Here is a 25,280-nt window from a genome sequence, read left to right on the forward strand (position 1 = left end):
AGTGGGTAACTTTTTTGCCCCGGATGCTCTCCCAGCAAGTGAATGCCTAGCTTTGGTCTTTCTTTTCTTTTTCGTGGGCGCAGTTTCATGACACTATTGTTGGATCCGCGGGGGCCATCCGAGCGGCCCGTGGATGCTTACTGATGCTCGCTTCAGTGGACAGCACGAGTTGATGCGACGGGACCGACCACCCCCGTGGCCCATTTTGACGTCAGCTCCAGCTCCCAATTCCTCAGGCTCCCCCAGGCACGCAGCAAGCAGCAGACCTGAGGAGGGGACAATTCGATCCACACAAAAGAGAAACCCCCATGTTAAGAGTTAGGCCATCAAAGAGGGGGAAAATACTTCCAACACGATCGATGACTTCAGGTAAACGAAATTTCTGGCATTGGCTGTTGATCTGTGACGTCCTTTTGGGACGCGCTTCGTCTACAGAATCTGGTAGTTGTAGTACTTCTGGTGATTGGCCCCCTTGTTGAGAGACCACTCCATCCGCTTCTGGGCTGCGTGCTCGACCTTGCGGCTGCGCAACTCCGCCTTCTTGACCTCCTTCTTCTTTTTGTCCGAGACGCCTAACATGCCGATGCCACCCTCGGCGCGGCTGACCAGCTGCCTGTTCTGATCCCTCTGGCGGCCCCGGTGCACAATCTGCTGGCTGCTACCTTCCTCGCCGTCCACATCCATCGCATCAGTATCCTCGCCATTCTCGATCGCCAATTGTCGCTGGGCTCGTTCCTCGGGTGTCGGGTAGTCGCGCAGGTTCTGTCGGTAGTACTTGTTCAGCGAGCGATGACCCACGGACTTGCCGCTCGGTAGGTGCAGTTCATAGTCGTCATAGAAGACAGCTCGTGTGGGCTTGTGTGAATGCGAGTGGAAACCATCCTTCTGGCGATGAGGTCTTGAGTCGCTGCGCGAGTGGTGAGGGTGCTTCTCGAGCCGCTCGTACTGGTGGTAGTGGTTCTCGGCAGGCACGGCAGTCAGGTCGGCAGAGTCTAACGAAGAAGCTGAAGAGTCCGTCTCCCAGCCTTCGTCTCCAGCTTCCTCAACTTCCTCGCCATCTTCATTGGTGACAGTAGTAGCACGTTTACCGCCCAGCCTGGCACCGCCGTTCGTGACAGACTCGTCATCCGAGTCCATCTCCTCATCACCATCCGAGTATGTGCTCCGGAAATCGTAAAACTCTCCAATCTCTAGCTGCTCCTCCTCGGTTGTGTAGGGAATCTTGCAGTGGCCCGTGTCTCGCATGTGAGTCTGCACCGCAAAACCGTTGGACTTGACCTTGCCGCAGTACAGACACTCGTTGAATTCCTGAACCCGCTGTTGCAGAGATCCTAGAAGGCCTTCTACATCCACCAGGTATTGCTTTTCGGGAATGAACATGCCGTGAGAACGCTCCATGTGGGCGATGTTCGAGGGCACGTCGGATGATTCCAGGTTGCAGAAGAGGCATGACTTAAGCGACAGATTCGGTGGCCCACCGGACGTCTTGGACGGAACAGGAGTGGCAGAAGAAGACTGCTGCTCACTAGACTCCTCGGACATGGGCTGCTCTTCTTGCTTCTGGGCGTCGATAGAGGGACCAGGATGGGACGGGCGCTTGACTGGAGAGGGACGCTCCTGTATGCCGGTATTCTTCATACCCTCCACGATGTGACTAAACTCCTCTTCTGCCTCCGAATCGATGTCTGACCGGTGAGAGGAGGACGGAACGGGTTCGCCCAGGGAGAAGGTGGAGCTGATCATGGAGCTGGCATCGTCGGGGATGACTGCAGCGCCGTTCTGACCACGCAGCAAGGAAGCCTCCTTAGCCTTGTGCTTTTGGCTGCCAATGTGGTTCTGGTACGAGTTCTCGCTGTAGTAGGTGCGGTGGCACACATTGCACTCTTTCTGCCAACCAGCCCGCTCGGCCTCTGCAGTCGACGTTGCTCTGGCTTGGAGGACTTTTTCTGTGAAGATTTCGGACGAGATTGGAGGAAGGCTGGCAACTCGACGCTTCAGATTATACCGACTATAAGATAGCATTCCATGTTAGTGCAAGGCTGTAAAGAGAGGTGGGCAAAAAAAGACCACCACCTGCCCAGAGGACCTACTGCCAGTCGCTCCTCATGTGGCCCTTTTGCAGATCGCTGTTCCGGAAGGCGACCTGACAAGTATTACAGGTATAGGGGTGAGAGGAGGATGTGTCCTGGGCGGGAGCATCGCGGCTGCCACTTATGGTCGCCATAGTCGGCAGTGTATGTGCAAAAAGACGGTAAAATATCTGCTGGCGCTATTCAAGATGTCGTGAACAAGATCCAGACAGTGATGATGAAGGAGGGTTGCGGCTCAACGGGGAAGCCGGAATGGGAGCAGTCGAGTGGTAAAAGGAAAATTCAATATTCTGGTCTTGGATTAGTAAGGGAAGACTTGCAGACAATTAGGTCAGAAGTGGCGATAATTTCTTGATTTGATCTTTGAGCACCCGCCGCGGCCGTCTTAGTTTTTGTGGTGGGGAGGCACAAGGCGTGCAGGGAGACAGAGAGAGAGGGGTTTTCAGAGCCGATAAGCGTTGATAAGCCCACGGCGCTCGCCCTGACCTACAAAAATACTACCTTAGCAAACCCTCAGGTACCTACTGTAAGCGCACAAGGGTGGGGAGGGGGCATCTGCCGTCAAACTAAGTATAGGCCCTGTCCATGACGGGATTTGTCATGGGGGATACAACTACTATTTACGTCTATACCATAGTACAAGTACAACAACCCATCATTCCTTTTGGTTCTTGGATCAGCTCTAGCCGTAGTGCAGATTGTACACGAAAAGAACACGGAATACAGACGACACCTCGTGGAACGGAAACAACGGGCTTTCCCTCAGAATTAGGAAAATTCTTCTTTAAGTAGGGAGAGGAATTACCGTAATCTTCTCTCCCAGCTCTTCCGCTAATCGAACCTTGCGGTGAATGGTAATACCATGTATGTTGCCTAACAATGCCCTGTGGATCCTGTACAGGTTTGGTACTCACCGTTTCATGAATCCCCCGAGGTCATCAAAGGGCAGCAAGTAGGAAATAACAACGTGTATTGCATTGCAATGGCAGGCAACAGGGACCAAATAGCCCAGTGAATAGGGCATTCCTGTGTAGCTACATAGTTGCTGTACAAGGTTGAAAGAGTAGCCTACCGTGCCTACTATGGCAGGGGCCAGCCCTAGTCTGGGACCCTGGGCCCTGGGCCCTGGGCTCTGGAAATCTGGAGTAGGAGTCCTAACAGTAGACCTTATTACATAGGATGGCCTGTGCTTACTGCCGTTGACCAACTCCCACTTCCCAATCCAGCGTCCGACCATCAAGACGAACTTCATTCCTTATGCTCATTCAGACATCCTGACCAGCATTTCATTCTTGCCACTTGTGTTGCGGGCAGTGAAGACCATCCCGAGCTAGCGTCTGGTCCCTCCCCTTCCTCCTACGACTTTTCATAGCCATTTCTCGGTAGATCTGCCGCCCACGTTCCACCGTTGCATCCGTTGGCCTTGTGGCAGCCATTCTCATACCCAAGCAACCTCTCATAGCGCGGACGAAACCCGGCTGCGACAGAGTCCACGATCCTTCGTGACCTCGTCTACAGGCCCACCCACTGCGTTCGCATTCCCTGCCCAACTCTCGACCGAACCAAGATCACTTTTGCGAGACCTCAGCATCCTCTCTATCCGGTACCCAGCCGTTTTCGACGCTCCCCTATGACATGACGCGAGACACCGGTCGGTCCCTCGATGCCGGGAATGCCAGCCATTCCATACACCACGATGTCGAGATCGACTTGCTGGCAGGCTTGTGGGAGACCGCACCGTTCGCCCGTCTGCCCTGGGACGCGCCGCCAGAGCTGAAGGCACTCGTTGAAGACATCGAGAACCCAAAGAGGGTCTACGCTATACATCGCGCCTCCCGCAGGCACGGCTTTCAACAGCTCGTCGAGAGGTTCATCGTCCAGCTGCGCGAGGGCTGCGGCTCGAACTACTGCTCGACCCCGACCTGTTTCTCCTTCCGCAAGCGAAGCGTCGGCCGCATACCTATACGACGATACAATGTCACCAGCGCCCGAGTCCTCGCCGTCTATATGGCCAGCCAGGACAACCCGGAGGTTGCCATGTGTCCAGCGCTCAGGGCACCCAAGCTGCCACCAGCCGCCATCGACTCTCTCGTTTTCTACCGCAAGCCAAGCGTCCAAGGCGGTCAGGACAAGACACGCTCGCCTGGGAAAGGCCACTCTACCAGTCCTTCCGATCCTGCGTCCAAGGCCCGACGAGTGAGGGTAAAGGCAAAAATTCATGTGCGGCAGGGTAGTACAGAAGCAGCCACTGCAACGGACAGGCCGAGATCACCATCCCCTCCAGCAGAAGACGCGCCGGCAGTAGATTCGCCCAAGTTTGATATCATGGAGAGGCACACGGGCAAGGACTACAGGTCCTTTGCCGCCAACATGTTCGGCACAGTTGCTTTCAAGATGCTGGAGTGGCTGACGCCTAACGCTCTCGAGGACATGCACGAGACCGCCTGTGACCTGCAAAAGGACTCACCTTCTGATGACGAAGCCGAACTACCAGGACCACCCCGGAGACGGTTTTCTTCCTCGCCGAAACCCTCGACGCGGACACACAGCCCGAAGTCGACAAGAGGAGCGACTGCCAACAAATTCTCGATCCCAGAGGAGTCAGCATCCCCAGTGACACAAGACACTACCGATGAGAATACAAAAGATCAAGAGACGGAAGGTGCCCTTTCACATGGCCAACACCCCTTACCCAATCATCGACCGAGCAGTCTCCGCCGTAATTCCAATACCAGAGTGCGCACGAACTCTGTGACACAGCCAAAGCGGCAAATGTCTATTGATGCGTATCCGATTGACTCGTTGGCGGAAGACGGTACGAATGGGCTCCGCTCCCCGCGTCAATCAGGAATACAGACGGACAAGACGGCGAGGTCTATCAAGAGTACGACCCCGAGTCTGCCCCGACCTGTAGCCCAGGTTCCACCCGTCGACTGGTTTGACGATTCTCGTTCTCAGGAATCCTCGCCCCGGCCTACTGAGGACAGGAGTCGGGCAACAAGAGACGGATCTCCGGTGCTAGCAAGAACAACCTCTCGGGAGAGGCTCGCGCAGAGGACACCCTCCGAGATATCAACAAGCGAAATCTCCGCAGATACCCCAGAACCTGATGTTGAGATCACGTACGACTCTTTCCTTCCGCAAGCCGTCTCTGTCCTTGATCTTGATGTGGTGGACTTCATGTGCGACGTACTCGATGACGACGGAACTCGTGAACAGAGTCTGTTGGAGCCGGCCAAGGTCGCCAAATCTCTGGTTGGCCCTTCGAAACGGAGGAACAAGCTGAAGAGGAGGTCGAGAGCTAGAGACATGCCTCGATCCCGCGCTCTGAAGCTGGAGTGGAAGCTCTTCATCGAGCAGAGCCTCTTCTACATCCTCAGTGACCCTCACGCCCTGATCCGCTCTTTTACGGTCAAAGACGAGCTGGTTGACTCACAGACGCTGTGGTACTGCATGCTCAGGATGACGAGGGTGGCTCCGTCGCTGGTCTACCACTGCCTCTGGCTGTCTGCTGCCCATCTCTTTGCACCCCCAAAGTCCGTCCAGTCTCTAAGGTCACCCACGGCAAGGTTATTTCCAAGGCAGGAGCTGTCTCTGTCCAATGATGAAGCAGGTCGCCTCATGTCCATCTGTTTCCATGCCTTGGTCGCAGCAGTACCTGTTGCGTCAGAGAAGGGCCAAATCTTGGAGATGTCGCGATTACGAGCACAAGGATTGAGCCTGGCTGGGAAGGGCGGTCGCTCTGCGGAGCTGTGTCTTCAATACGACGATGCGTTCTCCCACGATTTAGTCATGCGCTTAGCAAGGAGGCTCTTGGCCGCCATCACGACTCGCAGGTATTTCGATGACATGATCGATCAGGAACACGCCTTTGGCGACGAGGCTATAGTTCAGCCAGATATCCTGGCGCCTCTATTCAGCCAGCTCGACGCGCTCAGCGAGAGCAACGAGGAAGGCCTTCATGAGACACGCATGTCAACTTTGCTTCTGGATTGGGCCCGTTGCGTAATGTTCCAGGAGTGGGACGGGAGCCCAGAGGTACCAGGCGACGGTCCTTTTGGTGGAGCTCTAGCACTGATCGCTGCCATACGTAAGTGCTTGGCTGCTGTTGTTATCGTTGTTGTTTGCTGTTTTATTGTTCCTCTGACTGACGCTGACCGCTATATAGACAAAAAATCTCAGGCCCTTCGAATCGCGCACAAGCAATTCCAATCCGACTATTTTGCTGACCGGCTCGACAATGTTGAAATGCCTGTGGCGTGGTTATCCTTCACGTCTACCAGACAAAGGGCTCACCTGCTAGACTTTCCGTGCATTTTCAACTCCGATACATTGGTGTCGTACTTCCGCGCCATCAATTTCTCCAGGATGAGTCATGCCTTTGAGGACGCAGCTTCTCTAAAGAGTCGACTGGATCGGCTATTTGACCAACAAACGCTTATATACAACCCCCACCACAAGAACGTGCTACAAGATCTACTCCGCACAGCTTCGTCAAGATATCTCATTCTGGACATCGGCCGCAAGACAGTCCTGAGGGACGCATTCGACCAGCTGTGGAGGCGGGAGGAGAGAGAGCTGCTCAGACCTCTGAAGGTCCACCTGGGTGAGGACACAGGCGAGGAAGGCTTCGACTCCGGTGGCGTTCAGCAGGAATTCTTTCGCCTTGCTATTGCCGAGGCCTTGGATCCTGCCTTTGGAGCTTTCACTGTCGATGAACGGAACCGCATGACATGGTTCCAGCCAGGCTCGCTTGAACCGACCTGGAAATTCGAGCTCTTGGGTCTGCTTGTTAGTCTGGCTGTTTACAACGGCCTGACACTACCCGTCTGCTTCCCTAAAGCTCTGTATCGCAAGCTTCTAGGCGAGCCGGTTACTGATATACATCACATCAATGACGGCTGGCCCCAGATAGCCAGCAGCTTGACGGAGCTGCTAGAGTGGGACGAGTCCAACGGCGCAGTCGAGGATATCTTCGCCGTCACCTATGAGTTCTCAACCAGCATGTTCGATGAGCATGTCTCTCGGGAGATGCACTCCACGACGCCTGGCACACAGCCCAATCTGGACGAGTGGCCACAGTTCCCTTCTCCCAGCCGAGACGGCCCTTCTTCGCTCTCTGCCGACAATCCCGCAGATGCTCCTTATGTCACAAACGCCAACCGCAACGCCTACGTGTCCGATTACATCCGCTACATGACGGACGTTTCCGTCAGGCCCCAGTATGAAGCATTCGCGACAGGCTTCCGCTCAATCCTGCACCCCAAGTCGCTCACACTGCTCACGCCCGAACTCCTACAGAACCTCGTCGAGGGCGCACAGGAAATCGACATCTCGGAGCTGCGCCGTGCCACCCGCTACGTCGGCTACACGCAGTCCTCGCGCGCCATCAAGGACTTCTGGGCTATCATCAAGAAGTACGACGACCGCATGAAGCGCAAGCTGCTCGAGTTCGTCACGGCCTCGGACCGCGTCCCTGTCGGCGGCGTCAAGAACATCCAGTTCGTGGTGCAGAAGAACGGCGAGGAAGAAGGCGAGGGTGGACACTTGCCCACGGCGTATACTTGCTACGGCACCCTCCTGCTGCCTGAATACCGGGACCGGGAGGTGCTCAGGGAGCGTCTGGGGATGGCGCTCGAGAACGCGCAGGGATTCGGGTTTGCCTGAGGTGGGTGGGCCATGCTTGCTCAACACTCAAAAAAGACTTGTGCAGTATCTATCATCTCAAATATCTTCCAGCTCCTACGATTCTTGCAAGACATGGGGAAGGGGGAGCTGTTGTACATGAAATTTATGTAGTTAACCTTTGTCTAGGCGTAAGCCACAAACCAAGACAAATAGCATCGCGAGGGTATGGCAAGCCTGGGAGTAAATAGGGTCCAAAAGTCGATGGATGAGCGGTTCCTTTTAAATCCTTTCCGGTCTTTATTTGATGTTCTCTCAAGAAGCGGGCAATACATTCAATTTATTTCTTCTACACATTTCTGTACAAGATACGCAAACGTCTTTGGCTTGCTCGCCAACGTCAAGGTATCATTTATCCCAAGCATCTCACACACGGAACAGGTCCAATTTGTTCGATTTGCTCTTGGGTCACCAGAAGAAAGATTGTCTGTACAGTTCATGATGGTTCTATTTTGATTTTGTGGTCACCACTCACTCCTTGTCTATATCAGATCCTGCCTCTCTCCCTTTTCTCTTACAAAAGAGGGGCTTTTTGGCCATTTATTTTTAAAAGTCGTCCTCACCCGACCCGCTCACGATGACGTTATTCACCTTGAGCACCATGCGGCACAGCTGTGTGGCCAGCATGAGCTGCTGCTTCTTGCTGATGAGCGGGTCAATGACAAACGCCTCCTTCATATCATTGCTGCCCTTCTGCATGCAGTCCACGCCTGCCCGGCCGCGTGTGCCCTCGCTCTTCACCTGCTGCGACTTGACCTCGGCCAGGGTCGCGATGGGGTTGAGGCCGCTGTTCTCGGCCAGGGCCATCGGGACGGCGTCGAGGGCTTCCGCAAACGCCCGCATCGCGTACTGCTCCAGTCCGGGCGTCTGCACGGCGGCATCCTCCACGGCCAGGGAGCAGGCAATCTCGGCCGCGCCACCGCCGTAGACGACGCGGTTGTCACGCACAAGGTTACGCACCACGCAGAGGGCATCGTGCAGCGAGCGACGAGCCTCATCAATGATCTAAGACTTGTGTGTTAGTCGTGCAACATGTACTAATCAGGGTTGAAGCGAACATACCATCTTGTTGCTGCCACGGACGAACACGGTGACAGCACGAGTGTTGGCACACTCCTCTATGACGAGCATCTTCTCTCTCGTGGTACCAAAGGACATCTCTCGCACAATACCGGCAGTACCAAGCTTCTCGGGCTTCAGGTCCTCGAATCTAGGTACTATCCGGCCGTTGGTGGCGATGGCGATCAGCTCAATCTCTGGTCCGCCGACCCACCGCACTGCGGGAAGGCCGTTCTGCAGCAGCAGGTGGTTGGCCTCGTCATCGAAACCCCACTGACATATCGCCAGATTAGCCCCAGTATCCTTGATCTGCTGGATCATCTCGATGAACTTCTCGTGTTCGTAGTTCTGCAGCTTCTTGAACTCCTCCACCGTGGTAATGTCCAACTTGTGCTTAGTCTTAGGCTTGGGGGGCTCGAATGCGCAGGTCAGAATGGCAATCTTGGCGTCCCGCACCTCGGAAGGCATCTGGGGGTGGGAGAAATCCTTGTCGACGATGACACCCTTGACCAAGAGCGTGTCCTCCAACGAGCCTCCGACCTTGCCATCGACCTTGATGAGCTCAAAGTCGACATCCTTGCGCTCGAAGTCGGCGACGGAAAGAACGGCGTCGACGGCGATCTGTGCAAACTGGTCGTGGGCTTTGGAGACGATCTTGCTGCCCAGACTTGTCCTCGCGACCTTGAATAGATTGTCCGTCTCGGTCTTGCTGAACTCGATAGTGTCTGCGATCTTGTCCAGCTCCGACACTGCTATGTCACAGGCCTGGTCGTAGCCGTCAGCGATGCGGATGGGGTGAATGCCCTTGTCGATCAGCTCGGCTGCCTGCTCCAGCAGAGCGCCAGCCAGGACGACAACACCGGTGGTGCCGTCGCCTATCTCGTCATCTTGTGATTTTGACAGCTCGACCAGCAGCTTGGCAACGTGATTCGTAATCTCCATCTGCTGCAAGATGGTGGCGCCGTCGTTTGTGACCGTGATGTCGCCATCGGGAGAAATTAGGATCTTGTCAAGACCGCGGGGGCCGAGAGAGCTCTTGACAATGTTGGCAACGGTCCGGGCAGCGAGGATGTGCGACTTGACGGCCTCGTTGCCATACTGTCTCTTCTTCTTGCCCTGGCTGGAGTACAACAGCTTGTCAGAGAGTGAGAGCTCAAGTGGGGAAGTAGGCCAGGCGGCGGAGGCTCATGTGGTTTGTGTAAACATACTCTCTGACAACAATGAACGGTCTGCCCTGCTCGTCTTTCGTGACCACAGCTATGGCTATTGTTAGCACCTAAGTCGAGGGCCAGGAGATGTGCCAGTCGTTACCGTTTGAGAGATCCAGATCTGTCAAGCAGAGTGCGGTTAGTACAGAAGCCCAACAAGCTAAAGCTACGCGGAGGGGAAGGGAAAGGGTTGCGACATACTCATCGCCATTTTGAAAAATCAGTGGCAGTCCACGTGCCCTCTTGATTTATCGTTCTGGGCGAGGGGGGTCCAATAGGGGAGAAGTGTCGACGACAGAGCTGAAGGCGGAACGATGGTGGACGACGCTCATACAGACGCGCTGGTGGAGTTCAGCAGTGCCTATCCACCCAAAATTTCGACCTGGACTCCAGAAAGCCCCTCCATCGCAGCGGCGAGTTGCCTGCCGCAGTAGGTTCTGTTCTTACAGGGGTCCTCTGCCAGACCCCTAAATACGTATGCCTGCTAGGGGTGCTAAGTCAGCGTTTGGGTACCGAACTGCCCAGCTCATTTCCAACGCCACAAACTCAGCGAAGGATGCACCCAGTGAATATTCTCCTTGACAGCAGAAAATGGATGCGAGCCATTCAGAAATACATCTTGTTGCTACACTTGAACTCTGGAATGCCGTCTTTTTGAAGAGTTTTAATCTCATAATTGACACTTTTCGAACCCTTTTCGACCCCCCTCCCTTTTTTTTCTCTCTTTCTTTTCTCCTTTCTCCCCTTTCCTATTGCGACAATCTTTGCTCGAGTCAACAGTTGGTAACGTGAAGTCCATTAATCAAGGACATCTGTCTCGATCCAACCAACCCCCTCTGTTCTTCTTCTTTTTCAAGTACCATGTTGCCTGCTAGCTATTCTAGCTGTACGATAGCCTTTCCAGTCTTCGTGATTATGCCCAGTCAGGGACTCTTTTTTTTTTAAATTAAAAAATTAAAAAAGATTAATGACTACCAAAATTTCTACAGGCTTCCTGTAAGTGGGTAAGTGGTTATGCTATGGATTTTAGTGACTTTCCAGGCTGTGTAATATGAACGTGAAAAGGCCAGGTATAGCCAATAAGGGAAGAGCAATTTTTGGTTTTGTATAAAACTTCGCACTACTGCTACCTACAACATTGTATTGATTGCTCGGCTCTGCACAGCATATGCAGCTATCCAATGATAGCACAAGACTGGTTGCAGGACAATAATCAGAAGCACACTCGGCTGACTATTTTCAATTCCAGGCAGCCCATTGAACCAGCAGGTACCCGCTACCTCTTTACCAGGAATGACCGCCTGCTGTATTAGGCCTGCTGACCAGACTCGACCCCGCCAAAATCAATTGCGACGTCACTAACCCAGCACCTTGCAACCTAGCCCCTCCACACTTCCTGCATCACCAGTCGTTCTTCATAAGCCTTCACCAGCCAACTTTGCATCCTGATTTGCATGCACTTCTCTTCGCTTATAAGACACCCTGAGTCTTTCCAAGAACACAGTCATCTGGCCATCTAACCTTCTCATAGCCATATATTCCATTTCACCTCGTCATCACAACGAGATTCAGACTGCAACACGACCATCACCCCACACTTCAACGATTCATAACCCCGCTCCGAGAGCCACCAAGGATGTCTCGACATAGGCTATACCAGAACTATGACTATGAGGACGAGTTGAGCGATTACGATGGGCAGGGGAATCAAGAGGAGGAGGAGGAAGATCTGAGCCCGGAGGATAAGAAGCAGATGGCAGAGGCCACCGCCGAAGTAATAAACGTCTTGGGCCCGCAGTCCGACAAGGTTACAACGCAACAGGTCCAAGAAGCTCTGTGGCATTATTACTACGATGTCGACAAATCTGTCGCCTATCTGGTCAACAAGTTCATCGACCCACCCAAGAAGACCACCAAGCCAAAGCTCAAGACCACCACTCCCTCATCCGACGGTGAGCCCCTCTCTCGTCTCAGTCTCCTGACGTGTCCCTTCCCCTCCGTGCCAACAGGTGCCTCCGAAGCAGAACCAGAGAGTACGACTTGCTCAGACTTCTTCGCCGACATGCCCTGGCTGAGAATTCCCGAGGACCGCAGGACGGTCTTCATCAGCCCACCGCGCCCACGCGGCGGGCTCCTGGGCGGTTCGTCTTCCCAGCCAAAGATGTCCAAGCTCCAGGCCTTGGCAGCTGCCAGAAAGCGCAAGGCGGAAGAGGCGACACTTCCTATACGGCCTCAAGAAACATCTCAGAGAGGAAGCTCCCAGAAAGAGGCGCCCCGGAAAGCCAGTGTCCCGGTGCCCGCTGATCCAGCGGACCACCAAGCATTGGCCCCCCAAGCATCAACTATCTCAGCACCGAATTTCCAAGCGCAGGCAGTCTCAACGCAGTCTACTCCACTCACTGGATCCCACATCGACGGCACATCAGACGATGCCACTACCCACATGGCCGCCCCTTCAGCCTTCGCGCAAACTCTCTTCAAATCTGCTTCGGAGGCGCCAGGGCCTACCATCCGAGACTTGTACTATCCACCCTGGATGGCATACACTTCCCCCGAAGCTCTCAAAAAAGCATTCGAGAAGCCTTCTCCAGATGACGTAGTCCTCACTGCACAGTCGCAAGGTTCGCGGTTCATGGGGAGCAAGTAAAGGACCAGCTGCTGACTCCCCTGCAGCAGGCAAGAAGGCGGCGAAACAAATAAACAAGGCTGCCGAAGCAGCCCAAGACCTCAACAAACTCAAAGTCTCCGAAGCAGCCCCACTTCCTAAGAGCAAAAATCTGAACGTCCTGAAGGAGTATGCGAGCAGCAGGCAAAAGAAGGAGTTGAGCTTCGTAGTCGTCGGACACGTGGACTCGGGGAAGTCCACCATGCTGGGCCGTTTGTTGTTGGACATGAACGTTGTGGACCAGCGGACTATCGACAAGTACAAGAAGGAGGCTGAAAAGACTGGCAAATCCTCGTTTGCCCTCGCATGGGTGCTTGACTCGAGGACAGAGGAGAGGGCCAGGGGCGTGACGATGGACATTGCCACCAATCACTTCGAGACGGACGCAACCTTACTGACGCTTATCGACGCCCCTGGACACCGAGACTTCATTCCCAACATGTTGGCCGGTACGAGTCTGGCAGACTTTGCGGTTTTGGTCGTTGATGCCGCCAAGGGCGCATTCGAAGCCGGTCTCAAGGGCCAGACTCGGGAGCACGCCCTACTTCTACGGAGTATGGGCATCTTCCGGATCATCGTGGCCGTTAACAAGCTTGACACGGCGGAATGGGACTCGGAGCGCTTCGAAGAGATCCGAGATCAGATTCTAGGGTCACTGAAAGCACTCAAGTTCCCAATCAAGGACATCAGCTTTGTCCCTGTGTCCGGCCTCAAGGGAGACAACATTGTGCGACGCTCTACAGACCCGGCCGCAACTTGGTATTCCGGGCCCACTCTCCTTGAGGAACTCGAAAGATCAGAACCCATGACGGGCCCTGAGGATCTTACCAGATCCTTGAGAATGATGATTACGGATATCTGGGAATCCCCGCAGAGCCCTGTTACGGTATCTGGACGGATAGAAGCAGGCTTCGTACAGGTTGGCGATGCTGTGCTGGTGCAGCCGAGTGGGGAGAAAGCCTACATCAAGACTATCGAGCGAAGTGGAGGGGAGGAGCCCGTCGATTGGGCTGTTGCGGGGCAGCAGGTCATCCTGTACCTGTCTCATATCGAAGAGATCAACGTACACCTCGGCGACGTCCTATGCTCAATGTCCGACCCAATTCCCTGCGTCAATGTGTTTACGATGAGAGCGTTGGCCTTCGACACCTTCTTCCCTATGCCTGTGGATCTTCACAGGGGTAGATTGGCCGCACCGGCCTTTGTTCGAGAACTGACAGCAACTCTCGACATACAAAAGGGCTCAATCATCAAGAGGAAGCCACAGATAGTAAAGGCGGGAGCTGTGGGGAGGATCAAGGTAAGGGTCGAAGAAGGGGCCAAGCTACCACTGGAGAAAGGGCAGAGGGTGATATTACGTAGTGAGGGTAATACTGTCGCGGCAGGATTGATAGAGTAAAGGGTCGGTCAAGCAAATGACACTTACAACTTCTTTCTCCCGCCCTGCCTACCATCAGTAAGATGACTCCTTGGACAACCTCGTATCTTCCTTCATGGATAGCACATGGATAAGATTCTGCGGTAACCCAAACCGTTCTCCCTCACCTATTTTTTTTAATTTAAAAAAAGACAGAATTTGCCGCCTTTGATAGCACGCTTAACGTAGGCGCCCGATATGAAAGGACACATAGCATGATCATGAGAAAATACCAAGAACCCTACCGCCCCCAAAGAAGGGGGGGGGGGGTATAATAACAGTGTCACACGGAAAAACTCTCCCGTAGCCAAGAAGCTGGAGCGGGTCAGGCACCTTGAGGCGCCTATGCCACCCGGGCTGTGTTGACACTATGTACTCTCAGCTGAAGACCTACAGCGTTGCAAGCAATTGTGCTCTAATGACAGAGGTCATGTTGTCAAAAATCAGGTTGTTTGCAGTACAGCTTATTATGTTGAAGCATACCTGGCTCTGCCCTTTGGCTCGCATGCATGCTATGACTAGTGTCATTGTACTGAATTCCCAGATAGGTTGTGTTTTACAGTAGTGATGGAGCAATGGGAAGCGGGATACTGAATTAAGCAATGGCCCCAGGCTCCACGGTAGAAGAGAAGCTCAGAGATCCTTCTGGAAAGAGATCTGGAGGGGCGGTGGAGTTCTTGTGTGGGGATGGAGCTCTGCATGCAGAGGACTCATAATTCTATGGTACTCATGACTCTTTAATCCAAGTATCCGAAAAGGCCACGGTGGCAGTTCATGAAGTGAAGGGCATTTGGCAATACCGGCAGCATGGACACCTGGTTTCTTTATTGAACCCAGACAGCCTTGTCCAAGTGAAGAGTCACCTTTTCCGAAAATAGGGCTTCAGTGGTCACTCTTCTGCGCCAGGTGGCCAATTCACATGTGCATCAGTCCCTGTAAATTCAGCAAGGCTAAAAACAGCCCCTGCAAGGAAGATGTACTGTCCAATCTCCATAAGCAGTGCTGACAGCCTGTCTAAAGTTAGTAGCTACCCAGGTTTAGCCCTCTTATCGATTAGGATGTTGCCGCTGGACCCCTGTCAGTACTAGTGAGATCTGGCTTCGTTGTGAGAACTGGCCACATTGACTTTCTCAAGCTTCACCAGCAATATTTCAGTGCCGACTCGACTACTGCTCTTCTCTTTTTCCTTCTTTCTTCCAAACCTCCACACCCACCACTCTTCCTTTTCCTGACACAACTTTCTTGCAGTTCGCATACCTCGCCGACACTACAGGCTTGAGCACGCGATCAGCGCTTTCTTTATTGTGTCTCTTTCTTTTCTCTCTCTTGTGATACCCCCAATTTCCTTCTTTATTCACCGTACGGCAACAACCTCCAATCCTCCGCACACACAACTCGCCGCCATGGAGACGCGGTCGAGAAGCGGCCTGGCCATGGGCCTGGGCTTGGTCTTCTGGATGTTTCTTCTCTTCTCTCCCTTAGCCTGGGTCGGACAGGCGAAGGCTGATGATACCGAGAACTACGGTACCGTCATTGGTATTGTAAGTTGTTATTTTTTGCGCCAAGCTCTTGACTGTGGCGAGTCTTGGAGCGCATACCTTCTGCGCTCTGTCTCCGTCATGCAACGTCTCTACAACAGCGACTGACCTTGTTTCTACAGGATCTGGGTACAACGTACAGCTGTGTTGGTGTGATGCTGAAGGGCAAGGTCGAGATTCTGGTCAACGATCAAGGTGCGTTGGGGTTTGACACCCGGAACCCCTCCAATCTTCAATGACAACGTGTCCACATACTAACAGCTCTCGTTTCTTGCCAATAGGAAACCGAATTACTCCATCATACGTCGCTTTCACCGAGGAAGAGCGGTTGGTCGGTGACGCCGCGAAGAACCAGGCTGCGGCAAACCCTTCCAACACAATCTTCGATATCAAGTACGTGTCCTTCCTAGCTACAGATGCGCGTCTTGTCACAGGGATTTCTTGTGGGATTAGGGCTAACAAATAATTCCCTACAGGCGTTTGATCGGCCAAAAGTACTCCGATGACGCTGTCCAGCGCGATCTCAAGCACTTCCCCTTCAAGGTCATTTCTAAGGATGACAAGCCCTTCGTTCAGGTCAAGGTCAGCGGCGAGGAGAAGAAGTTCAGCCCTGAGGAGATCTCGGCCATGATCCTGGGCAAGATGAAGGAGGTCGCCGAGACTTACCTTGGAAAGAAGATTACCCACGCCGTCGTCACTGTCCCTGCCTACTTCAACGACAACCAGCGTCAGGCTACCAAGGATGCTGGCATTATCGCCGGTCTCAACGTCCTCCGCATCGTCAACGAACCCACGGCCGCCGCTATCGCGTACGGTCTGGACAAGACCGACGATGGTGAACGTCAGATCATCGTCTACGATCTCGGTGGTGGTACTTTTGATGTCTCTCTCCTGTCGATCGACCAGGGTGTCTTCGAGGTTCTGGCTACTGCCGGTGATACCCACCTTGGTGGTGAGGATTTCGACCAGCGTGTCATCAACCACTTCGCCAAGAGCTACAACAAGAAGAACAGCGTCGATATCACCAAGGACCAGAAGGCCATGGGCAAGCTCAAGCGCGAGGCCGAAAAGGCCAAGCGTACTCTGTCCTCCCAGATGTCCACCCGTATCGAGATCGAGGCTTTCTTCGATGGCAAGGACTTCTCCGAGACCCTGACCCGGGCCAAGTTCGAGGAGCTCAACATGGACCTGTTCAAGAAGACACTCAAGCCTGTCGAGCAGGTTCTCAAGGACGCCAAGGTCAAGAAGGACGAGATCGACGACATTGTCCTCGTCGGTGGTTCCACCCGCATTCCCAAGGTCCAGAGCCTCATTGAGGAGTACTTCTCTGGCAAGAAGGCCAGCAAGGGTATCAACCCCGATGAGGCTGTCGCTTTTGGCGCCGCTGTTCAGGCTGGTGTTCTTTCCGGTGAGGAGGGTACCGATGAAATTGTCCTCATGGACGTGAACCCTCTGACCCTGGGTATCGAGACCACCGGAGGCGTCATGACCAAGCTGATTCCCCGTAACACCCCTATCCCAACTCGCAAGAGCCAGATCTTCTCCACGGCCGCCGACAACCAGCCCGTCGTCCTCATCCAGGTGTACGAGGGCGAGCGCTCCATGACAAAGGACAACAACATCCTGGGCAAGTTCGAGCTGACTGGCATCCCCCCGGCGCCCCGTGGCGTTCCCCAGATTGAGGTCTCCTTCGAGCTGGATGCCAACGGTATCCTGAAGGTGTCGGCTGTCGACAAGGGAACTGGCAAGGGCGAGTCCATCACCATCACCAACGACAAGGGCCGTCTCACCCAGGAGGAGATCGAGCGTATGGTTGCCGAGGCTGAGAAGTACGCCGAGGAGGACAAGGCCACTCGTGAGCGCATTGAGGCTCGCAACGGTCTTGAGAACTACGCCTTCAACCTGAAGAACCAGGTCAACGACGAGGATGGCCTCGGTGGCAAGATCGAGGAGGATGACAAGGAGACTGTAAGTTTTTTTTCCCTGGAAATGCACCCAAAGACCTGTTGTTCAAATGAAAAAGAACCACATGACTAACTTTGGCACTAGATCCTGGATGCAGTCAAGGAGACCACTGAGTGGCTTGAGGAGAACGCCGCCACCGCCACCGCGGAGGACTTCGAGGAGCAGAAGGAGAAGCTGTCCGAGGTCGCCTACCCGATCACCAGCAAGCTTTACAGCGGTGGTGCTCCCGGTGGTGACGACGACGAGCCTCTGGACCACGATGAGCTCTAGATGATGTCTCCAGGATACAGGAGCAGGGGGGTGATGAAGGAGACACGGTAGAAAAAGTTTCCAACTAAATCATGATTATCTCTTCCTGCATTTCTTTGTGTTTGCCTGCGGTGTTTATGGTTCGGTGGTCTGGGACAGGCAAGTGTGCATTACTTTGGGGGAGACGGTAGTAGACAGTCACCACCTGTATTGTAAAGTACTGGAGTTTTTACAATCACCTTCAAAGGCCTAGATTGATATGTTTATGTTGTTTCTCGTATTGTAAACACCTCAGACAGGGCCTTTTCTCCGATCCAGGCAACTTACCAAGTCACCAAGCTACGGGAATCACAACAGCAGCACTTGATAGTACAGTAGAGAGAGCCTTGGAAACGATGCACTTACTCGTTCACTGTCCCTATTCTCCCAAATCATAACACGGACCATGTTTACACCAGAAAAATTATTACAACGCCATAGAGCGCAATCGATCAGGGGAAAAAAGCATAGATTCGTTGGCTAGACCAAGGAGACGAGGAGAGAGAATAGGAGAAAAGAAGAAGAAGAAGAAGAAGAAGCAAAGGTATCTGTCTAAAAGCCCCATCATCAACAACGGCGAAAATCAAGAAACCAGTCCTGCCCCATGCACAATCGAGGGAGGGAGAGAGAGAGAAAGAGCATGGCGAGGTTTGATCTGCCTCCAACATCAAGTCCACGTCGGCTCGCCACGCTCCACCTTAGGGGTGATGACGGCATTGCGGTCTGCAAAGGGGTCGTTCTCGTCCTCTTCATCCTCGGGCTCCGACTCGTCGTCGCTGGTGGCGGCTGGTGGTGGTTGTGGCCGCCCCGGGACGGCTAGCTGGGACGAGGGTTTCAGCGTCGCTGACGGCCGTGGTGGGGCGGCTGGACGGGGCGGCTGGGCTGGTGGTGGCGGGGAGGATGGGGTGATGCTCAGGCTGGCCATGGCTGAGGTTGGGCTGCGTGGGGAGGATGGCGACTTGGCCTTTTCGGTCATCACTATAGAAGGGGTCAGAAAAGGGGAGGGAGAAGAGAGGGCGCCGTGATTCTTCAGAGGGTAGGGTGGGTGAACATACTTCGGTACATGTGAGCCTGCTCCGCCAACTCATCGTCAGAGTCGCTGTCCGCATCGATAGAGCGGTCCAGCTGCTCAAAGGTCATGAGCGACATGACGAGCTCATCGTTGGCGTGGAGGAGGCCGCCGAGCCACTGCTCGGACTCGACATGGTGAATCTAACCCAAGAGCTTTCTGTCAGGACACTTTACCGCAACAAGGTTGTGTAGTTCACCTGAATTGGTGGTAACTCACGTAGCGCAGGATCTTTCGCCGCAGGTGCTTGCACGTCTCAAAATGAGCCACGGCCGTCGGGTTCTCCGAGATGCGTTCCTTCTCACGGTTGATGCTCTGCAGGGCGTTGTTGAGGTTGGTGGCAGCGATGGACGACTCGGCGATAGCGGTCTTCATTTGGTCCTTCTCGGCCTCGAGATCGAACTTGCGGTGCTTCCTGCCCGACTTCTTGTCCTTGTCCTTCTTCTTGCTGCTCTTGTCCTTGGAGGAAGAGACGTGGCTAAAGGAGGTAATCTGCCCTGTCACGGGGGAGGACAGGGCAGGCGGGCCGCGGGACGAAGAAGCATGCGGCTGCTGCTGCTGTTCGGGAGCAGCAGGCCGTGGCTCATCCTCCTCGTCGCCAAACGGATTCTCGGTCTCACGGATGACCTTTGAGCGCTCCTGTGTGACGACCTGCTTGCGCTTGGGGAGCTCCTTGTACAGGCGGGCGACGCGATCCAGGCCGGGGGTGTCCTTGTACTCGGCGGCCCAGCTGCGGAAGAGCTCGGAGCACTTGCGGCGCACATCTGGATCGGACAGGTCCGAGGTCCCGCAGACACGCAGGCGCTCCAGCAGGGGCTCGTCGGCAAAGGTGCGCTGGAACCGGGGGCCCGCGTTCTGGATGAGGCCATCGAGGATGGTGAGGGCGCGGAGCTGGCGGTGGGCGTTGCCGTACTTGAGCTTCTTGCGGATGGCGCGAGCGGCCTCGGTGGGACCTGAGCCCTGCAGCTTGATGACCTCGACCAGATCTGGGATGCCGCTCAGGTCGTCCTCCTCGTAGGCCTCGCCGGTCAACCGTTCGATTGTGACGGTGACGGCCGAGTAGGGCTTCTTCTATGAGGGAAGTCAGTGACTTGCGATAAGGAGAGAAGCGATGGCTCGGAGAAATAACGCAGCATATGATAGGCCAGTTTTGAGGGTCGAGGCAGAAGCAGAGGAAACCCCATTCTTCTTCTTATTTCTTCCCTCTTGCTTGTTTGTTGCTTTCCCGTTTCTTTCTTCGTGCCCATATCGAGAAGCTATGAGCTCAAAATGAAGGCAACTTACTTGTGAGAACATGTTGTCTGAATATGTGTCCAACGGAACGTTTCTCCTAGACAAGTCACTGGAAGACGGACTTTATCCCTCCTTTCTCCTCTCTGTCTTTTCTGAAGCTCCTCTCTGATATGATCAATCCTCTTCAGGTTGGTATTACTCAGAAGAGGATCCTGGGCACACAGCAGCGACAGAGATGGGTCGGCGTCCTCCCGGGTTGCAATCGATGAGGCGGGGAAAACCGCTCCACCCCACTTGCCAGTAAGTGGACCCAGAAAGCCACGTGCGACCAAACTGTCGTCAGGTATCAGACAGGAAAGGAAAGGAGAAGGATGTTTGCTACCTGAATGAGGCAGAGATGCTGAGAGAAGGTGGCGTCAGGGTGCCACGAACCACGCACAGTTGTTTGTTCAACCGAGACGGGCGGACAGACAGACATCCTTCTTTCTCGGGACTTGCATGCATGTCGTTGGCAACAGCCGGCTTAGACCCCAAGGGAACCCCTACACACCTGACAACCCCCCCAGCGCATGACGTTGATGGCCCGTGCATTACACTCCAAGCCCCTAACCCTGAAGACGACATGTGCTCTTGCGCTATCACATCCCAATAAAGGAAGGAAGCAACAATGGATTAGGCTGCTCATGTTCGCAATCACCAGGCAAAGGGGGAAAAAGAGAAGAAGAAAAAAAATTGGCTTCCTCCTACTTCTCAAAAAGCTTTACCGACAACAACAATTCACGAGGATAACTGCAATCTCTCATCCTCATCGTGCAATTCAACAGTTCCGGAGCTGACCTGTGTCACGAAATCAACAGGCCTGAGTATTCGCTTGTGTGCTGGACTGTCTCGTTTGTACGCACTCCGCTCCCAGCCGAAATCTCTACTGTGTTGAATATTCCTTTGACTTTCCATCGGTGTAAATTGCCTGTCTTAGTGCGAAGCGAGAAACTTACGGATCTTCATTAAAGCGCCTTTCAATCTCCGCCAGCGTGGGACCGTTCACCGACCCTATTATGGCCCGTTCCATCCCATCGATCTGTTCGTTAGGAGGCATAGTATAATTATCGGGCCAATCTGGGGGGCATTCCTGCGGGACACGCGGTTAATGCAAAGACATTGCTCGGAATAGCAGGCTCTACAAAGGACAGATAGCTCGATTTTACTGAGGACCCAGCTTTCTTCGTGGAAGAAGCAGAGGCGAGAGGGAACATCTGTCGCGGTTGGGGGTATTTTTGGGGGAGTGAGGGCAGGCCTGGTTCGGGCCTGTAAGGAGACTGGCGAGGTACTCCGCTGAGCCAGGACGCGGTGCCATAATAATAGCAGACGATTATGGCAAGTGTCGTATTTTCGGGACAGGTAAAGAGGAATCGACTCTTCGGTAGGTACATTAGACCAAGAAGCGAACATTCTTATAGATCAACATCTCCAGGGTCGGTCGTCTGCTTCGAGACCTGCGACTATATATTGTGCCGTCGCTCTCCCAGTCTCCCTTCTGCGTATCTAGAGCCACGGCCAAGGTACAAACAAGGCTGAGCTAGTACGCGCCGGGGGCCTTTTTTCACATCCGCTGTGATTGAGCTCAAGGCCTAAGTTAGGAGGAAACGATGCCGATCTGGCTTAGTCTGCCTCCACCATCTCTAGGGATCAGACTAGGACCTACATATAGTCTTTTACTGGCCCTGTGTTGTCACCGCCTTCGGGGTCTAGGCGTCCAGCGAGGACCAGCTGGAGCTGAGCATGCTTTGGATGCAGCTGAAACTCGCTTCACTGGGTGGGAAGAAAACGCGGGTAGAGCAGAGGCACCATTGGCCCAGGATTCAGGATTCCTGGCGAATAAGAGCAAATATTTAGCGCGGTGTGGGTGACAGAATAAGGCTGTGACATGGTGCCAACAGTATTTAATGACTCTGTGTCTTCGCAGCGCCTGCAGATCTGCCAGCTCGGTCTTCCTCAAGACCATCATCTTCATTTCAACCTCATTCGAAAGCCATTCCGCAATAATGAAATAAAATAAAAAAATTGCCTCAGCCATGGGCCAGCAACACAGTCAACAATCCAATGAGGCCGATGGCGGTTGGGGATCGTGCGCGCTCAGCCCGGAGCCCCACTACAGGTACTCCTACTGCTGTCTCAAAGTCCAACCACACTGGAATTACGAACAGAGGCAGAAAGAGCTCAGCAGAGTCGTTAACAACGTTCAAGCCCACGGGCGGAGGCACGTCCCACCCAGGACCCTTGAGGCCCACAAGGCTGCGAGGAGGCGGCGGCAAACCCACGTCCTAACCCAACAGTATGGACCGGGCCATTGGGTCGCCTTCTTCCGTGATGACCCCAGGTAAAGGCGACTTTGCTAAAGAATTACGTACGAATTTTTTCTTTCTTGCCTTGTTATTAACGCAAATTCTTGCAGGACACCGGTCGTTATTTCTGGTCGCGGTTCCCCGACGGGCCTCGACATGCTACCCGGCGCCACCAACAGGGAGGGACACTAGGGTTCTGTTCCAATATGAAGAGCGATGGAATGGAGGGCTTGCGCGAGGCCCCTTGTACGGTCCAGCCGATCAAATTGGCGATGTAGTGCATTACCTGGTAGTCCACTGGGAAGACCGGTAACAAGTCCAGTCAAGGCGGTTTGGAAATGATTTCTTACAGACAACTCTTTCTTTGAAAGCAGGAGTATCAGACCTACTATCTTCGCCTATGCAGGGCTGCCTGAATAAGAGACCATTTTAAAAAATAGTAATGCTATATTGATACAAATAAACACTTAATTATGCCTACCTTTTTTGGATTTCTTTTTCTCTGCGAAGGCGCAAAGTACCTATATCCTAGCTTGATTTTATTGTGATCTAGTATAAGATTGATTACCTGAATATTACTGGCTTTCGAAAACATACTTTGGCGCAATTCCCACCAGCTCTCCCTGGCTTCCGTCGTCTCTCAAAGAATTGCTATTGCCCCAGCTCAGCCGGGCCTGACAATATCGGTGGCCCATTGTCGATCTCACATATCACAGACCCTTGGGGGAGCTCCTGGGGGCTTCGCGGGGAGGATGACAACTCGAACGGCCCTGGCGCCTCTGATGCACCGCCTGAATCCCTCCGTGCAGAGGTTTTCCTCGTACTACCTGGTCCCTTCCTCAACTTCCAGCAACAAATGAAAAAGGCGACAGACAGAACTATCAACACACCGCCCACGAAGCCGCCCATAACTGCTTCGGTAACAGTTTTGGATGAGGTTGACACCAACGATGAAGAAGATTGGGCTTGAACTGCAGACACGCTTGTGCTCGTGTCCGCTCTCGTTCTCGTGCCCGTGCTAGAGCCTGGGTCAGTGCTCGCGATGGTGGCACTGCTCGCCAGCATGCTAGGCAGCAGTAATTGACTGGATGTTGGGTTTGCTGACATGGATGAGGATGGAGCTGAGCCATCGCTGACATAGAACCAAGGCGACGAGACCTTCTGCGCTGTATCCTCAAAAGTCTCAAGAGACGGAATGAAGCAAAAATACCACGCAGACAGACCCTCAATCTCATTCGAGCTCAGATTGTTTGTCCAAGAAAAGTTGAAAAGCAATGTCACGTCGATTCCCGCTTCACAACCCCGTCAACATGTTTGGCTTTGGATTAAAAAAAAATAAAAAAAAATGGAGGGCAGAGTGTCGACTCACAGCCAAGTCGTGTATGCAAGGTCGACTGCGGTCCAAAGAGCCATAACTCGCTGTTTGTCGGATCGCAGGTTCCACAGTCGTCGCTGAACGCTGACTCCAAATCCGCCGTCCAGGAGATCGTGTACGTGCTGCCGTTGTAGAGGGTCGAGGTATAGTCGGGCGACTGAGGAAAGATCCAGGTCTCCTCGGAATTACCCATCGCCCCCCGGGGCATCACAAGTATTGCTGCTGGAAGGGCGTGGTAGAGAGCGTGCAGCATTGCGATTGCGTTGATCCTGCATATGGCGCAAGAACGGTGAAGGAGGGCCGACGGGAGAAGAGGGGGGACAGGAATGGGATCCTTTACTACCGTAACAGAAGAAGAAAAGGGTTCCCAATCCATTGAGTACATGCTATTGCGGCACACCTTCTTAGTTATGACGACTAAGAGAGTAAGTATTGAGGTCTGGCGCCCCCAGTCGGCCGCCCCCATGTCCTGTGTTGTGTGTGTCGATATTCAGGAACATGACTTGTCATGAGACGATGATTTCCAGTTTCGAAAACGCTAAGAGATGATTAAGGGGGGTAGGAACAGGAATAATAGAAGACATATAGCCATTGGGTGGAACTTTTATTATTTTGCAGTAGCATTAATGAACAAGCAAGTCGTTTGCTGCCCCCTCCCCCGAACTCACGGATCTACCTTGTTGCATGTGCCATAAAGGTCAACATACTCTTTATCATCTGGAATCGTATAACTCAGGAGTTCCAGTTAATTCAACAGCATCATGAGGATGTCTTACTAGGAGGATTTAGGAATGATGCATTGTATGTGACGAATAATGATGATGTGCATCAATGCCACCCTACCTCATTTTCTAAGAGCGAATGAATTCAAGAAGATGAGTCTCGTCTCTTGGAAGTCGTATTCTCAAGTCACAAGCGCGATGCAGCACTGGGAATACCGCTTTGAAGGTAGAACGTTGAATATATGTGAAGATAATTAAATCTCGTGTTATGTCACTCATTACTTAAGTAGATGAGAATAGTGTGCTGATTATATCAGAAGAGTGTCTCCATAGCGAATCATGGGTACTGAAACAACTCAGCATGACTCTTTGTATTACTTAATTTTTCTTGAAATCATGATCAACCGTAGTCTCATCACGTCTAAGCAGATTCTGAAACCCAACACCCTGAGGGGTCTTTGTACTTTAACCTCCGTTCAGACCTGTGTAGTCCCCTCGTGGGGGCTTCAAAAAATCTTACCTATCAATCCTCATTGCAACAGCAACAAGTCCAAGACCTGGGACACGCATGCGCCACCCACCACCCACGCCCCACTTGGCTCGCTCTCAGGTACGTGAGAATGT

General features: G+C 53.4%; 7 protein-coding genes across 7 annotated transcripts; 4 read left to right on the top strand and 3 right to left on the bottom strand.

Annotated features, from left to right (window-relative positions):
* Nucleotides 1-366: 366 nt before the first annotated feature.
* Nucleotides 367-2,296, bottom strand: M406DRAFT_294973 (uncharacterized protein). Its single transcript, XM_040919166.1, has 2 exons — nt 2,091-2,296; nt 367-2,008 (listed from the first exon to the last, which is right to left on the bottom strand). Exons 1-2 carry the CDS (start codon nt 2,222-2,224, stop codon nt 430-432), a joined length of 1,713 nt encoding a protein of 570 aa, XP_040772385.1. The 5' UTR covers nt 2,225-2,296; the 3' UTR covers nt 367-429.
* Nucleotides 2,297-3,725: 1,429 nt separating this feature from the next.
* Nucleotides 3,726-8,070, top strand: M406DRAFT_99784 (uncharacterized protein; the record flags this gene model as incomplete). The annotated part of the gene is made up of 3 exons (XM_040926473.1): nt 3,726-4,600; nt 4,655-6,180; nt 6,259-8,070. 3 exons carry the CDS (start codon nt 3,726-3,728, stop codon nt 7,755-7,757), a joined length of 3,900 nt encoding a protein of 1,299 aa, XP_040772386.1. The 3' UTR covers nt 7,758-8,070.
* Nucleotides 8,040-10,349, bottom strand: M406DRAFT_294981 (uncharacterized protein). Its single transcript, XM_040919167.1, has 5 exons — nt 10,244-10,349; nt 10,146-10,163; nt 10,043-10,091; nt 8,838-9,954; nt 8,040-8,780 (listed from the first exon to the last, which is right to left on the bottom strand). The coding sequence occupies exons 1-5, from the start codon at nt 10,251-10,253 to the stop codon at nt 8,322-8,324; spliced, it is 1,653 nt and encodes a 550-aa protein (XP_040772387.1). The 5' UTR covers nt 10,254-10,349; the 3' UTR covers nt 8,040-8,321.
* Nucleotides 10,350-11,678: 1,329 nt separating this feature from the next.
* On the top strand, nt 11,679-14,106 carry M406DRAFT_342209 (uncharacterized protein; the record flags this gene model as incomplete). Its single annotated transcript, XM_040921747.1, has 3 exons — nt 11,679-12,327; nt 12,364-12,663; nt 12,698-14,106. 3 exons carry the CDS (start codon nt 11,679-11,681, stop codon nt 14,104-14,106), a joined length of 2,358 nt encoding a protein of 785 aa, XP_040772388.1.
* Nucleotides 14,107-15,340: 1,234 nt separating this feature from the next.
* M406DRAFT_84573 (uncharacterized protein) lies at nt 15,341-18,138 on the top strand. Its single transcript, XM_040926049.1, has 5 exons — nt 15,341-15,665; nt 15,785-15,857; nt 15,944-16,055; nt 16,139-17,630; nt 17,712-18,138. The coding sequence occupies exons 1-5, from the start codon at nt 15,528-15,530 to the stop codon at nt 17,895-17,897; spliced, it is 2,001 nt and encodes a 666-aa protein (XP_040772389.1). The 5' UTR covers nt 15,341-15,527; the 3' UTR covers nt 17,898-18,138.
* A 22-nt stretch (nt 18,139-18,160) lies between these two features.
* M406DRAFT_353075 (uncharacterized protein) lies at nt 18,161-20,280 on the bottom strand (the record flags this gene model as incomplete). Its single annotated transcript, XM_040922732.1, has 4 exons — nt 18,161-18,893; nt 18,971-19,127; nt 19,204-20,055; nt 20,269-20,280. 4 exons carry the CDS (start codon nt 20,278-20,280, stop codon nt 18,583-18,585), a joined length of 1,332 nt encoding a protein of 443 aa, XP_040772390.1. The 3' UTR covers nt 18,161-18,582.
* A 1,942-nt stretch (nt 20,281-22,222) lies between these two features.
* On the top strand, nt 22,223-22,837 carry M406DRAFT_357724 (uncharacterized protein; the record flags this gene model as incomplete). Its single annotated transcript, XM_040923759.1, has 3 exons — nt 22,223-22,594; nt 22,670-22,695; nt 22,743-22,837. Exons 1-3 carry the CDS (start codon nt 22,290-22,292, stop codon nt 22,835-22,837), a joined length of 426 nt encoding a protein of 141 aa, XP_040772391.1. The 5' UTR covers nt 22,223-22,289.
* Nucleotides 22,838-25,280: the final 2,443 nt, after the last annotated feature.

This window comes from Cryphonectria parasitica, assembly GCF_011745365.1.
Source record: "Cryphonectria parasitica EP155 unplaced genomic scaffold M406scaffold_8, whole genome shotgun sequence".
Taxonomy (NCBI): Eukaryota; Fungi; Ascomycota; class Sordariomycetes; order Diaporthales; family Cryphonectriaceae; genus Cryphonectria; species Cryphonectria parasitica.

What these genes read in the sequence shown, in the direction of transcription:
- M406DRAFT_294973 (XM_040919166.1), bottom strand. Translation starts at nt 2,224, where the DNA reads ATGGCGACCATAAGTGGCAGCCGCGATGCTCCCGCCCAGGACACATCC. An exon ending in CACATGAGGAGCGACTGGCA is followed by an intron (nt 2,009 to 2,090) that starts GTAGGTCCTCTG and finishes GCTATCTTATAG; the next exon opens with TCGGTATAATCTGAAGCGTC.
- M406DRAFT_294981 (XM_040919167.1), bottom strand. An exon ending in CCGTTCATTGTTGTCAGAGA is followed by an intron (nt 9,955 to 10,042) that starts GTATGTTTACAC and finishes GTTGTACTCCAG; the next exon opens with CCAGGGCAAGAAGAAGAGAC. An exon ending in TCCGTGGCAGCAACAAGATG is followed by an intron (nt 8,781 to 8,837) that starts GTATGTTCGCTT and finishes CACAAGTCTTAG; the next exon opens with ATCATTGATGAGGCTCGTCG.
- M406DRAFT_84573 (XM_040926049.1), top strand. Translation starts at nt 15,528, where the DNA reads ATGGAGACGCGGTCGAGAAGCGGCCTGGCCATGGGCCTGGGCTTGGTC. An exon ending in GATTCTGGTCAACGATCAAG is followed by an intron (nt 15,858 to 15,943) that starts GTGCGTTGGGGT and finishes TCTTGCCAATAG; the next exon opens with GAAACCGAATTACTCCATCA. An exon ending in AACACAATCTTCGATATCAA is followed by an intron (nt 16,056 to 16,138) that starts GTACGTGTCCTT and finishes AATTCCCTACAG; the next exon opens with GCGTTTGATCGGCCAAAAGT.